Genomic DNA, 13,968 nt, shown 5'->3' on the forward strand with positions numbered 1-13,968 from the left:
CCGAGCGGCCGTGAGGCTCATCAAGGCTCTGAGTTTGGTGGACTCTTTGTAAATGGGTCACCTAACGAGAACACATTCATGAGATGCGTCTCTGCTCGGCTAAAAGCGGAAGCTCCTCGTCCTCCTCATCCTCCTCATCCTTCATCCAGAGAGCGCGGCCGCCGCCTCCAGCCACGCGTTTCCTTTCAGCTCATCGGCTCCAAATGAATATTTGATGTTTTGAAGGAAGGTGCGAGTGGGCTGATGAGAGGAATGGATCAGTCGCTCGGATCTTCTTAGACTGTTTTCTTCTGACCAGCTGTGTGAAAGAGATCAAATACGACAGCCACGGGTCACCTTTACCTTTGGCTGAAGTCGGGGTGTGGCCAGTTTGTGACCTTTAACCTCAGAGCCTCCTGGCTGCTGATTTCTCCCCGACCTTCCAGGCTCTGGCCATGCCCTCGAGTGCACGGGCGGGAAATCTGAAGGACCCGGATGTGGCAGAACTCTTCTGCAAGGATGACCCGGAGAGGCTGTTCGCCGACCTCCGAGAGATCGGCCACGGCAGCTTCGGAGCCGTTTACTTTGTGAGTACGGCGTGGCGCTGGCGTCGGTCTCACCCGTTCTCACCCGAGTCTGTTTAGGCAGATGCGTGTCTTCTAGAATGAAATGCACCGAACGCATGAAAACGAGATTTCAGATTAAGCTCGGCTTTGTTCAACGATTCACAGTAAAGTTCACCGAGGCTTGTGTAATGACGCAAGTCGGTCTGGGCTCGGGCTACGTCCTGGAGTACGTATCGACGCTTCCCAGGGAGGCCGAGCGCCGTTCTTTTAATAGCGCGTGTGTCATCGTGTCGTCCTGAAGCGGCAGGGCGCCCGTTTCACCTTTTGTTCTCACGCCTCCACATGTTCTCGCTGCACGTCTGCGTTCCGGAGCCATCGGGGACACGATCCAAAAATAGCTGATCGGTGGAACCGGAGCGCCGCTGCTCGGATCAGAAGAACGGCGGGGGCTGAAAAGCCCCGCCTCCGGAGGCTCCGGCCTGCCGGCGATAGGCTTTAGCGTTAAACGCTAGCGTGTTCGCTCACCTGACCGCTGTCGTTGCGTCGACAGGCCAGAGACGTCCGCAGCAATGAGGTGGTGGCCATCAAGAAGATGTCGTACAGCGGGAAGCAGACCAACGAGGTGACGCAGCTCTCCTCGGGAGTCGACGCCCAAGCGGCGGCTCGCTCCTTCACTCGTCCTCTAGCGACAGCGTCTCTCCTCTTTGTGAGCAGAAATGGCAGGACATCATCAAAGAGGTGAAGTTCCTGCAGAAGCTCCGCCACCCCAACACCATCGAGTATCGGGGGTGCTACCTGAAGGAGCACACGGCGTGGGTAGGTGGCGCTCCGGGCGGCGGGGGCGTGCGTCTGTCGTCCCGTTTGCTGATGGCGCTGTTGTCGTTCGTCCCCAGCTGGTGATGGAGTACTGCCTCGGCTCGGCCTCGGACCTCCTCGAAGGTTCCACGCCGCTTCACGCCTCGTGGTCACGGCGCTTTGCCCCTCTTTCCTGTGTGTGACTTCTCCCTCTCTTCACAGTCCACAAAAAACCGCTCCAGGAAATCGAAATCGCTGCTATTACCCATGGTGCACTGCAGGGATTAGCGTATCTCCACTCCCACAATATGATTCACAGGTAAACGCCGCCGGCCGACGGCTTCTGTCCCGCCCGTCCCGGGTCGTGGCTAACGGTACCTCCTGCCCGTCCCCCACAGAGACGTGAAAGCCGGGAACATCCTGCTGACGGAACCCGGCCGGGTGAAACTGGGCGACTTCGGTTCTGCGTCCATCGTGGCTCCGGCCAACTCGTTCGTGGGGACGCCGTACTGGTGAGACGGAACCGAGCGCCGCGTGTCTCACCGTCCTCTGAGACGGTTTTAAACGTGTGAGATCCCTGTCTGGGGACCGGTTCGGTTTGAGCGCTCCTCGGAGGTAACCCGGTCTGCTGCGCTCTCCTCAGGATGGCGCCGGAGGTGATCCTCGCCATGGACGAGGGCCAGTATGACGGCAAAGTGGACGTCTGGTCCCTGGGCATCACCTGCATCGAGCTGGGTAGGACCTGCAGCCCGACTCCCGACTCCCGAGTCTGAACGCGAGCCCTGAAGCTGAAGCTGTGTCTCCTCCCACAGCGGAGAGGAAGCCCCCGCTGTTCAACATGAACGCCATGAGCGCCTTGTATCACATCGCCCAGAACGAAAGCCCCGTCCTTCAGTCCAACCACTGGCGAGTCCCTGTCCCCGGCGTGCTAACGCTAGCTGCAGCTAGCTTAGCTGGAACTGAATCTTTCTCCTCAGGTCGGACTCCTTCCGTAACTTCGTGGACTCCTGCCTGCAGAAGATCCCGCAGGACCGCCCGCCGTCCGGCGTGCTGCTGAACGTAAGGCGCCCGCCCGCTGCGCCCGTCCATCGCCCCCGCGGCGTCGCCCTCACGCGTCTGTCCCGCCTCGCAGCATCGCTTCCTGTGCCGCGAGCGGCCGCTGACCGTCGTCATGGACCTGATCGCTAGAACCAAGGACGCCGTGCGGGAGCTGGACAACCTGCAGTACCGCAAGATGAAGAAGATCCTGTTCCAGGAGACGCAGCCCAACGGGCCCGTGTCTGAGGGCGGGGAGGACGAGGAGGTGAGAGGGGGGGGGGGGGTCCCGGTCCTCCGCGTGGCGCTGAGTCCGGCTTTGTGCTGCTGTCCAGGAGGTGGAGCAGTACCTGCTGCGGACCGGGACCGTGGGCAGCGTGGAGAGCTCCCAGTCCGTCCCCAGTATGTCCATCTCAGCCAGTTCCCAGAGCAGCTCGGTCAACAGTCTGGCCGACGCCTCCGACGACAGCGGCGGCGAGATGGCCATGATGCAGGAGGGCGAGCGCAGCGTCACCTCCAACAGCTCCGTCGTCCACCGGCCCGCGGTAAGGGAGTCCCCCAGGGCCCCCCCCGGGCCTCCTCACGCTCTAAACCCTGTCCATTGTCCCCCCCCCCGTCGTCAGGACAACATCTACGACGACCCGTACCAGCCGGAGGTGGAGCAGCCGCAGGCTCCCGCCGCCGGACGCCGGCGCGCCTACTATCGTAACCGCGACCACTTCGCCACCATCCGAACCGCCTCCTTGGTACGTTGAGCCGCGGCGACGTCACCGCTCAGAAGGGTTGCTGGTGCCAGAACTGCCGCTGCTCCTCCAGGTGACCCGTCAGATCCAGGAACACGAGCAGGGCTCGGCGCTGCGGGAGCAGATGTCCGGCTACAAGCGGATGCGGCGGCAGCACCAGAAGCAGCTGGTGGCGCTGGAGAGCAAGCTGAAGGCGGAGATGGACGAGCAGCAGCTGAAGCTGGACAAGGAGCTGGAGAGCCAGAGGAGCAGCTTCTCCAGCGACGGGGACAAGCTGCTGAAGAAGCACCAGGCCATCCTGGAGAAGGAGGCGAGCCGCCGGGCGCCGTCGCCGCCCTGCTGGAGCGGGAGCGGGAGCGCCGCTGACGTGCTCTTTGTCCCCCGCAGACCAAAGCGGCTCTAGCAGAAGAGAAGAAGTTCCAGCAGCACATCCTGGGCCAGCAGAAGAAGGAGCTGACCGGGCTGCTGGACTCGCAGAAGCGCCAGTACCGCCAGCGCAAGGAGCAGCTGAAGGAGGTGACGGCGGCGGGTGGAGCCCACGGGCCGCGGCGGGCCGCGGGACGATTCCTGACTCGTTCTCCTTCCCGCCAAACAGGAGCTGAACGAGAACCAGTCGACGCCGAAGCGCGAGAAGCAGGAGTGGCTGCTCCGCCAGAAGGAGCGTCTGCAGCAGGTGCAGGCGGAGGAGGAGGCGGGGCTTCTCCGGCGCCAGCGCCAGTACTACGAGCTGCAGGGGCGCCAGTACAAGAGGAAGATGCTGCTGGCCCGCCACAACCTGGAGCAGGACCTGCTCCGAGAGGTCCGGAGGAGACCGCCGGCTCCCGGGTCAAAGGTCAGCGGCGTCTAACTTCTCTCCTCCACCAGGACCTGAACAAGAAGCAGACCCAGAAGGACCTGGAGCGCGCCATGCTGCTCCGGCACCACGAGTCCACCCAGGATCTGGAGTTCAGGCAGCTGGGCTCGGTGCAGCGGACCCGGGCCGAGCTGATCCGGACGCAGCACCAGACCGAGCTTACCAACCAGATGGAGTACAACAAGCGGCGCGAGCAGGAGCTCCGCCAGAAGCACAGCGCGGAGGTCCGGCAGCAGCCCAAGAGCCTGAAGGTATGTGGGGAGCCGGAACCGGGCCCAGAACCGGAACCGGATCGGGCTCGGAGAATAAGCCGCCGCCGCCGCCGGGTGTTTGTTTTCAGTCCAAAGAGCTGCAGATCAAGCGCCAGTTCCAGGAGACCTGTAAGATCCAGACCCGCCAGTACAAAGCCCTGAGGAACCACCTGCTGGAGAGCGCTCCGAAGTCCGACCACAAGGCCGTCCTCAAACGCATCAAGGAGGAGCAAACGCGAAAGCTCGCCATCCTGGCCGAGCAGTACGACCATTCCATCAACGACATGCTGTCCACGCAGGCTGTGAGTAAGGCAAGGACCCGCGCACCGCGCACGTGCACACACGCACATGCACACAAAGCCGACGCCCACACGCCTGTCATTGATCAGCTGCAGTTCTCCTGCTTAAAGGAACAGTTCACTCAAACATGGATCTCCTTCCCTCCACGCTGACGCTCATTTTGTCCCGGACCGTCCGCCGGTACTGACGCCGGCCCCCGTTTGTCCCCCCCCCCCCCCAGCTCCGGCTGGACGAGACCCAGGAGGCGGAGCACCAGGTCCTCCGGATGCAGCTGCAGCAGGAGCTGGAGCTGCTGAACGCCTACCAGAGCAAAATCAAGATCCACACGGAGGCGCAGCACGAGAGGGAGGCGCAGGAGCTGGAGCAGCGGGTGTCCATCCGGCGGGCGCTGCTGGAGCAGCGGGTAGGGAGCCCCGCCCCGAAGGCCGCCCCGATGGCCGCCCGCCGGGCGGTGCTTAACGATTGTTGTCGACTCCCGTCAGATCGAGGAGGAGACGCTGTCCCTGCAGAACCAGCGCTCGGACCGGATCCGGACCCTCCTGGAGCGCCAGGCCCACGAGATCGAGGCCTTCGACTCGGAGAGCGTGCGTCTGGGCTTCAGCAGCATGGCGCTGAGCGGCATCCCGGCCGAGGCCTTCAGCCAGGGCTACCCGGCCCCCAGCCCCCCCCCGGGCCCCGCCGGCTGGCCGTCCCGGCCCGTCCCCCGCTCCGGCAGCCACTGGAGCCACAGCGTCCAGAACTGCGTCTCCACGCCGTCCTGGCGCAGCCAGAACCACGGCCACGCCCCCTCCTCCTCCCACCATCACCAGCACTACCCCCCCCAGAGCTACCAGCACCACCAGAGCACGCCGCAGCTGTACCGCGACAGCCGGGAGTGGGTGGGGGGCGGCGGGGGCCACTACCCCCACCACTCCCAGGGACACGCCCACCACCAGCTCTACTCTTCCCACGCCTTCTCGCAGTCCTTGGCTCCGCTGCCCCCCCCACCGCCCCCTCCCCCCTTCTCCCTCTCCTCCTCTCCACCGTCTTCTGCTTCCTCATCATCATCAGCGTCACAGGGGGGCTATGGTGGCGGGGGCCTGAGCGTACGGGGCCCCGGCATGATGGCGCTCAGGAACAGCCCCCAGCCTCTGAGGAGGACGGCCTCCGGGGGCCCCGAGGGGGGGCTCAGCAGGAGCACGTCGGTGACGTCCCACATCTCCAACGGCTCCCACCTGTCCTACTCCTGAAGGCCAATCCAGAGACGGTGGGGGGGGGGGGGCGCCCCCGCCGCACGAGGAGCAAGAACCTCCCCTCGAGTCCGCCGCACGGCGTCCATGTTTCTTTGCTGCCTTCGGGCGCCGTGAGACCTTCAGGGCTTTGAACATTTCAATCGTTTTTAGGTCGAGTGTCGTCGTGGAGCGTCCAAGCGGCCGGCGGTGCGTTCAAATCCTCCGTGTAAAATACAAACGTTCGTAGGTCCGGAGCGACGCTGACCGGGAACACGCCGGTTCTCTACGGACGGCGTCCTGTTTGGGAGTGCAGTGCGGCGACGAGGTGTAGTGATGTTACGTTTTCCTAACCGCGCTTGAACGCACCACACAGCAGCTCTTTGACGGTTTCCTTTTTTAATTCACCCGCTTCCCGCTTGTGTGACGTCACCTGACTCCAGTTAAAACGGCGCTTTGCCAAAATGGTGTACTGCTCCTTTAAAGGGATGTGAGTGTGCCCCCCCTCCAAAAATACAGCTGCCAGACAAGATGTGACGTTACAAATATTCAGTGCACGGGACGTGTACATTTGTATGGATTACATGCACATGTTTGCTACCTGTCGCAGGTAAACTGAAGATTGTATTTAAGGTGTACATAGAAGAGACTGATTTGTAATAGATTACAAATAGATGCTATCGTTATTACCTCTACTGCGGTGGGAATATTTATGTTGTTTTTTAAGGTGTAATTGCCAATTCTGACCACTAGGTGGGGAGTAAATGTTTGTGGGAGCTGTAAAACATTTGAGAGAAAATTTGTTTTTAAGAACAAGATGACTCCATTTCCCAGAATTCCTGTGAAGGTCTCAGGGGGAGGAGTCACAGCAGGGCTGCTCTCTACTTCCTACATGTTTTTCCTTTTATTTTGAGCCAGTATTAAGCGGTCCGCTGTCGATCTCTCACTAAACTTGGTGCCACGTTTTTAATTATTTTATGTTTTGCTCCCAAGTCCCTGAAACACTGAAACCTGCCAAGTACGGAGGCCCAAAGCAGCCACTGTTAAATATTGTTAAATAATAGAGAGTTCATCCACAAAAAACCTCAAAACATTCAAGATTGTGAGATTTAATTTTGCCAACGCTGTTTTTACTTTGTCACGAGTTTCTGTGGGATCATTCCTCCATTTCTGTCGATTAACGGCGCCAAAGCTCCGACACCTGATAGGAGACTCACGACACGTTCAGGGACGTCAGGATGTCTGTGAATTAACGTCAGAATTTAAGGAACATTTTGGGAGATTTTCATATTTGCCAACTTAGTCAGAAGAGAAACGCTGACCTGCAGCTTTCATTTGGCTGAAAACAAACATTTAATTTGACTAAATTTCCTTTAGAACTTTTATTTTGATGAATTTTAAATCTAAAAATGTTAAACCAGAGGTAAATTCCTTCCTATGAAAGATGATGCTGTGGAGGTGCTCCTTTAAACAAGGAGGCTGTTTCAGCACAAAAAATGTGCACGTTTCCCAAAAGGGAATTCTCTATTTTATTTATATATAGGTCCATCTATTTTTCTGCTTCACGTTGAAATGTTTCTGATTGGTCGACCTTTGAAGGCAGGAAAGCCCGCCCCTCCCCTGGCTGTCCTGCTGATTGGTCACAAACTGATGGCGATGATGAAGAGCAGGAGTTAAACATTCAGGTTCAATGTCAAATGTTTGTACAGAAATGTAACAGGATCATTTTTGAGAAATAAAAACAAACTTGTTGAGTCTCTTGGTGACGATGCGTCAGGAGAGGTCCGGAATGTTCCCGGGAAGTTCCGGACCAAAGAGGGGACCAATCAATAATCATGTGATCAGTGGTAAAATATAATATGATCACATGGAAGTAGGAAGCGCTTTCTTTTCCCGCCACCTGTTGACAAAAAACTCCCCAAAAGATAAAAGAAAATCTGATAAAGGAAAACAAAATGATTTATTTCATTGTGAATATTAAGCAGTTTTAATTATATTTATAGCAAAAGGAAAATTAAATTATCAGCCTTTAGTTGGTTCAAATGTTGCATTTGGTTTCTTAGAAAAGTTTATTTTACATTTGACAATCTGACACCAGCAAAGCGAATTGAACTTTATGGCCTTTTTAAGTTGATTTCTAAAAATTTAAATCACTTCCACGGAGGGACTAACGCGTCACTTACATTCTGCAATCCCGGAATAAAACGTTCCTAATATAGATAATAAACAAACACAGATCAACACATTGTTATTACTTGACTTTAACTTCCATATTTACGGTGAGATGACGTCAACAATCAATGCCTAATTTATTTTAAAATCCAGATCTATGATGACGTAACATCAAGCCTTTCCTTGAACAAACACGTGACACTTCTCCCGACGTAATAAAAAGATTCACAATATAAGTCAAACGGATGAAATATTAAAGTCCTCGTGAGACAAACGGGCTTCCGTAGACAGCTGCTTCCGGTCGTGACGCGTTCACGAGCAACTCCGAGGCGTTTCCCGGACAGCGGCTGCTCTGTGGTGACGTCACGTCGTCTCAAAAGTCGAAACATTTCATGATGGCGTCTCTGTCAAAGCTGAAGTTGAGGAAGGTTGGGGAGGACATGTCCCCGCACGGGGACGCGTCTCTCTCCAGGCTGTCCTGCGGCCGTCTGGGCGGGGTCCGTTTGTCCTCTCTGGGTCTCACCTGCCCGCTGACGTCACCGGGCCCTTTCCTCGCGTGGGGCGAGTCCTGGCTCTTCTTCGGGCCTCGCCGGGGCTTGGAGCGGACTTTATTAGGAGCGTTGCCCGACTCGTCCTCGCTGTCTGTGGACTCGCCCTTCGGCCGGTGGACCCAGTCCCGCAGCGGCCTGATGAACGGGATCGCCATGAAGAACCTGTTGGGCGCCAGGCCCAGCTTGGACTTCGGGGTCATGTCGTTCCGGTGACAGGGCAGCTTCTCGATGGGGAACCACTCGATGTTCCTGATCTCCTTCCTGGTTTTGGGGTTGAACCGGGTCTCCCTGGACACCCCCGGTATGATGTAGAGCCTCACCAGCTGGTCCGTGATCTTCTGCTCGATGTACACGTCCTTAGCGATGCGGTTCTTGATGTCGAAGCCGGTCTCCTCCAGCACCTCCCGCACCGCGCAGTCGTGCGGGGCCTCGTCCTCGTTGACCTTCCCCTTCGGGAAGCCCCAGCCGGACTTGGCGAGGTAGCCCTGAACCAGCAGCACGTTCTCCAGCGCCTCGTCCAGGATGATGGCGCCGTACGTCGGGACCCCCATCTTGTACTCCTTCCACTGCTCCAGCACCTTCTGGACGTCCTCTCCGTTCGGCAGCAGGAACGGGCAGTGGTGGAAGACGGCCTTGGCGAAGTCTCTGATCCCGCAGTGGGGGGCCGCGGGGGTGTTCGGCAGGCAGAAGTCCAGGTAGAACCAGTGGGCTAGCTCGATCTGGAAGCACACCCTGATGGCGTTGTCGCGCTCCTCGCTGGGGATGTGGAGGATGAAGCGGCTGCACAGGTCGTCCAGCACGGCGGGGGGGATCTCCGCCCGCTTGGCGTCCATGTTGGCTGAAAACATCCCGCCGAAGAACGAAGCTACGCCCGCGTTTCAAGCTCAGCGGCGCGGAACGCTGTCAACAACAAAACAAGCTAGCGGCGATAACAATTAGCTTCTTCTTCCGGGTCACGCGCCGCACGGGCGTCCAGGTCACGCACATGCGCAGTGGCAGCTTCCGTTAACAAAACAGACGTATAACTTTTTTTTTTTAAAGAGCACAGAATTGAGCGCATTTGGAAAACAGGCTGGATGAAGCGGTCATGTCGTTTTACTTTACAGCCCAGAATAGTTTAATGGTAAAACTAAAGTCAATTTTAAGAAATCACTGGGAAAAAAGACCGCTTTTCAAAAGAGGCCCTGCTAAAATTTTACAGAATTCTTTCAACCTGTGTGTTGCAGCTCATTATAATCAAAATACGCAGCATTATTTGAAATTAATATTATTTTCTCATAATTCTCTTTTTTTCCGTTGCGCTTCCGGAAATCGAAATCATAATTTTTTATTCCGAAAGTAATTTCACAGGAAGTTGTGCTCTTATTGTTGCCCTCCGGAAACAGGAAGTCGTGCTCTTATTGTTGCCCGCCGGAAACAGGAAGTAAAGTTGTGAGGAGGCCGTCGGCGACAAGATTTTGATTGTTTTTGCTAGTTTCTCACTCTTCAACGACATACTTCGAGCAACAGGAGCTAAAAGACGACGTGTTTCTGCGAAGAACGTCAAAGATGGCGCGGGAAAACATTTTCCTCTTCGTTCCCAATTTAATCGGTGGGTTTTACTGTTGCTAACGTGTAGCCAGGCTAGCTCATCGCTATGTTATCATCAAAGATACAGGGAAAATAAGTCCATTTGCGGCTGGTGTAACACCTGCCGACTCCCCTGAGTTGAGGAGGATCCTCCCGACTCACCTGAGGAGGATCCTGCCGACTCCCCTGAGTTGAGGAGGATCCTCCCGACTCACCTGGTTGTTGTCGCCCTGCAGGCTACGCCCGGATCCTTCTGGGGCTGCTGTCCTTCTACCTGATGCCCAGCTGTCCCTGGCCCGCCGTCTCCTGCTACCTGCTGAGCGCTTTCCTCGACGCTTTTGACGGACATGCCGCCCGGGCGCTGAATCAGTGTAGGTAGTGGGAGGAGCTCACCTGACGCTGGAGGCTCGTATTGCTGCATCATGTTGTTGTTGTTGTTGTTTACCTGTGGGAGGAGTCAGGTGTCTCCCGCTGACTCCGTCTCCGTCTGCTTCCTCTCAGCCACCGCGTTTGGAGCGATGCTGGACATGCTCACTGACCGCTGCGCCACCATGTGTCTGCTGGTCAACCTGTCGCTCCTCCTGCCCTCCTACGCCTTCCTGTTCCAGCTCAGCATGTGTCTGGACATCTCCAGCCACTGGCTGCACCTGCACAGGTGCGTCGGCCGCTCCACGCCGCGTGTTCCACCCCCCCTCCCCCCCCCCGGGGAACTTCCTGCCATCACGAGCTTGAACTTTGTTCCTCAGTTCCACGATAAAGGGATCCGCCAGCCACAAGACCATCGACCTCTCTGGGAACGCCATCCTCCGGACCTACTACACCAACAAGGTGGGGCGCGTTCGCCCGGACCCCCCCTCACAGGAAGCGGGTGAATGAACGCTGTTTGTGTCCTGCAGGTGGTGCTGTTTGTGATGTGTGCCGGCAACGAGCTCTTCTTCTGTCTGCTCTTCCTCCTCCAGCACCTCCAGGAACCTTCCGGTGAGACGTTCTATTTAGTATTCTGTTTATCTGCTGCACGCCAGAACCAGAACCAGAACCCGACGTTCTGACCTCGTGTGTGTTTGACCGGCTGTTTCTGTTGCAGCCTGGTTCTACTGGCTGCTGGGCCTCTGTGGGATTGTCTGCCTGCTCAAGTCCGGCATCAGCCTCGTGCACCTCGTCGCCGCCTCCCAGAACATGGCGGCACTCGACGCCGCGGCGAGGGAGAAGAAGCCGTGAGAGGGGCGGGAGCGGGGCGGAGCTTCAGCATCAAGTCTTTTCATTTGAAGGTGCCGAGAGGCAGCATCTGCCTGGTCAGAAACCGAACGGCTGTTTTGTTTTACGTCACCGGGAACGACCCGACAACGTTTCGGGTCGAATCTGACTCCCAGTCACCGTCGTGGTTTTACTGTTCTTATTATAGTTCATAATTTCATGTAATAAAATGAAGTTATAACTCTGAAATGCACACAATCAGAAATGGTCCATTTATTCTGATCTAATTGTTTATTTATTTGTGTAAATTCCGGAGCGCTTTAATTCCACCCGGTGTTCTGTTGGGTTCTGCCGTTTCCTTATTGACGTTTGTGCTACGATTCTGCTGTATTCTGATTATTTGACTGTTTGATGCTGCATTTTTGTCGGCGAGGGTTTCCTTTGTGTTTCTGTCTGTCGAGATCAAAGGGAAGCGGAGCGGCTCTTAATTTATTCCTCCTGAGAGGAGCGGCAAGCCGTAAACCCATGTTTAATCTGAACGAGTCGCCTCCTGCTTTATAAAGTATAAATGTCCCAGCTCGGACAAATCTCTCTTCAAACTCGTGGAGTTAATCTATATATATATATATATATGTGTATTTCAAGGGGTTTCTGTGAGGAAAACATCTACGAAATAAAGAAAATAAAAACTTGATTTTCTCTGTCTGTTCATTTTCTGCAGAAAAATGTCTTAAAATCTCATTTTCCAGCGACTATCTTAAAGATGCTTCCTGTTTAGCCAGCATTCAACCGAAAGTGTCACCGGAAGTGACGTCATGCCGCACGCGTTACCACCTCTGTAGCAGGGAGGTCTCAATCTGGAGCGTGACTCCAGCTCTGACAAAAAGTAATGACGATAACGATCAATATATATCCGAGTCCTGCCGATCAGGACTGATTGGAGGTCCAGGAAACGTTCATCTCACTGCTTCATGAAAGCAGGAAGTGTTTTACCGCGACCGGAACCTGATTCCTGAAGAAGTGACACCAGAGCAGCGTCATCTGCATAATTAACAAGGAAGCTGCGCGCGCAGACACCCGCAGCCGTCGGCGTGTGAACTAAAGTAACGGAGCGAGGACACAGCCCTGTGGTGCACCAGAAAAACATGAGCTCAGAACGGTCTATGGTTAATTATGCAAACGCATCCAGGTAAAGGTGTGCCGTCTGGCTTCAGGAGGGAGGAGCCAAACAAATGGCTTCCTGTCTCCTTAAACTGGTTCGGTCACTTTGGGCTGGCGTCTCGACGGAAACATCAATGATGGCTCGGGAGAACGTCTTCCTCTTCGCCCCAAACCCCAACCCCAGCTGTCCCTGGCCCGCCGTCTCCTGCTACCTGCTCAACGAGCTTGAACTTTGTTCCTCAGTTCCACGATAAAGGGATCCGCCAGCCACAAGACCATCGACCTCTCTGGGAACGCCATCCTCCGGACCTACTACACCAACAAGGTGGGGCGCGTTCGCCCGGACCCCCCCTCACAGGAAGCGGGTGAATGAACGCTGTTTGTGTCCTGCAGGTGGTGCTGTTTGTGATGTGTGCCGGCAACGAGCTCTTCTTCTGTCTGCTCTTCCTCCTCCATCACCTCCAGGAACCTTCCGGTGAGACGTTCTATTTAGTATTCTGTTTATCTGCTGCACGCCAGAACCAGAACCCGACGTTCTGACCTCGTGTGTGTTTGACCGGCTGTTTCTGTTGCAGCCTGGTTCTACTGGCTGCTGGGCCTCTGTGGGATCGTCTGCCTGCTCAAGTCCGGCATCAGCCTCGTGCAGCTCATCGCCGCCGCCCAGAACATGGCGGCCCTCGACGCCGCGGCGAGGGAGAAGAAGCCGTGAGAGATACCCGGGACAGTTTTCAGAACTCCGGTTTGCCTTTGGGGCCCGGAGAAAACATTTGTCGTGTTGAATAAAATAAAACTCCTTGATCCTCCTCAAACTTTAACGGGTTCCGTTCTGGCGTTCGCCTGGTTCCGTGGCAACCAGCCCCCGTTGTCTGGAGTTATTTACCGGCCTCCTTTCTGGCTGCAGCGGTTATTGATCCCTTCCTTCACGCCGGCGGCAGGCGATGGACGCCGCCGTGCAAACATGTTCAGATTTACTCAAACCGTTAAATCGGTTCGGAGATTTCTCTGAACAAATGAAAGATGTTTGTTTACATAAGGAGAAGAAACAGACAAGAATGCCGACGTTAGCAGTTTATTGATACTCAATGTGGAGTATAATAGTCGTTAGAGGTGATTTCCACTTCTACCACTGTACTTCTTGTCCCCTGAGGGGTTGCCGCGGCAACCCAACGTCCTCCCTCACTACGTCCATGTATCTCCTGTCACAATGTCATCTGCAAACATCATATTCCAAGGAGCTTCTATCAAATTAATTACAATTAAATTTAAAAAAGCGTCCCATGTGGGACTTTGTTACTCAAATGTTAGACATGAAATGTCTCAAAATATTTAGTTCTACTTCCGCTATTTGCTGCAGAAACGGTTCTCAGATCAGGGAATAAGAACATCTCCCTCCTCAATCAGAATGCCTTCCTTTATATATATATATCGGTGCCGATTTTCTGCGTGACCCTTGACCCATGGATGAGACGCTGTCGCGGCGTTTTTTACGTTTCTTTTCTCACCCGGTCCAAGCGAACATGTAATTCTAGGTTTTCTGAATGGACGTCCAGATGTTGCGCGCGCCGTTACCTTTAAGACGCTCGCGCCTTGA

At 55.6% G+C, this 13,968-nt stretch overlaps 3 protein-coding genes across 3 annotated transcripts; 2 read left to right on the forward strand and 1 right to left on the reverse strand.

Annotated features, from left to right (window-relative positions):
• The first annotated feature begins 431 nt into the window (after positions 1–431).
• taok2a (TAO kinase 2a) lies at positions 432–5,751 on the forward strand. Its single transcript, XM_068749385.1, has 19 exons — positions 432–566; positions 1,096–1,167; positions 1,260–1,361; positions 1,439–1,484; positions 1,563–1,659; positions 1,739–1,852; positions 1,984–2,075; positions 2,153–2,246; positions 2,318–2,399; positions 2,473–2,643; positions 2,711–2,920; positions 2,999–3,121; positions 3,192–3,428; positions 3,506–3,634; positions 3,714–3,917; positions 3,983–4,222; positions 4,312–4,524; positions 4,743–4,925; positions 5,005–5,751. The coding sequence occupies exons 1-19, from the start codon at positions 435–437 to the stop codon at positions 5,749–5,751; spliced, it is 3,288 nt and encodes a 1,095-aa protein (XP_068605486.1). The 5' UTR covers positions 432–434.
• A 1,955-nt stretch (positions 5,752–7,706) lies between these two features.
• On the reverse strand, positions 7,707–9,342 carry dcp2 (decapping mRNA 2). Its single transcript, XM_068749415.1, has one exon. It carries the CDS (start codon positions 9,299–9,301, stop codon positions 8,276–8,278), a length of 1,026 nt encoding a protein of 341 aa, XP_068605516.1. The 5' UTR covers positions 9,302–9,342; the 3' UTR covers positions 7,707–8,275.
• Positions 9,343–9,875: 533 nt separating this feature from the next.
• Positions 9,876–11,896, forward strand: cdipt (CDP-diacylglycerol--inositol 3-phosphatidyltransferase (phosphatidylinositol synthase)). Its single transcript, XM_068749435.1, has 6 exons — positions 9,876–10,044; positions 10,259–10,393; positions 10,524–10,677; positions 10,769–10,850; positions 10,919–11,000; positions 11,107–11,896. The coding sequence occupies exons 1-6, from the start codon at positions 10,002–10,004 to the stop codon at positions 11,238–11,240; spliced, it is 630 nt and encodes a 209-aa protein (XP_068605536.1). The 5' UTR covers positions 9,876–10,001; the 3' UTR covers positions 11,241–11,896.
• Positions 11,897–13,968: the final 2,072 nt, after the last annotated feature.

The sequence above is a fragment of the Brachionichthys hirsutus genome, chromosome 16, assembly GCF_040956055.1.
Source record: "Brachionichthys hirsutus isolate HB-005 chromosome 16, CSIRO-AGI_Bhir_v1, whole genome shotgun sequence".
NCBI lineage: Eukaryota > Metazoa > Chordata > Actinopteri > Lophiiformes > Brachionichthyidae > Brachionichthys > Brachionichthys hirsutus.

Coding starts and splice junctions, on each gene's coding strand:
- taok2a (XM_068749385.1), top strand. CDS start 435: ATGCCCTCGAGTGCACGGGCGGGAAATCTGAAGGACCCGGATGTGGCA. Junction 1,362..1,438: donor TGAAGGAGCACACGGCGTGG/GTAGGTGGCGCT, acceptor GTTCGTCCCCAG/CTGGTGATGGAGTACTGCCT. Junction 4,525..4,742: donor ACATGCTGTCCACGCAGGCT/GTGAGTAAGGCA, acceptor CCCCCCCCCCAG/CTCCGGCTGGACGAGACCCA.
- dcp2 (XM_068749415.1), bottom strand. CDS start 9,301: ATGTTTTCAGCCAACATGGACGCCAAGCGGGCGGAGATCCCCCCCGCC.
- cdipt (XM_068749435.1), top strand. CDS start 10,002: ATGGCGCGGGAAAACATTTTCCTCTTCGTTCCCAATTTAATCG. Junction 10,394..10,523: donor CGCCCGGGCGCTGAATCAGT/GTAGGTAGTGGG, acceptor GCTTCCTCTCAG/CCACCGCGTTTGGAGCGATG. Junction 10,851..10,918: donor GGACCTACTACACCAACAAG/GTGGGGCGCGTT, acceptor TGTGTCCTGCAG/GTGGTGCTGTTTGTGATGTG.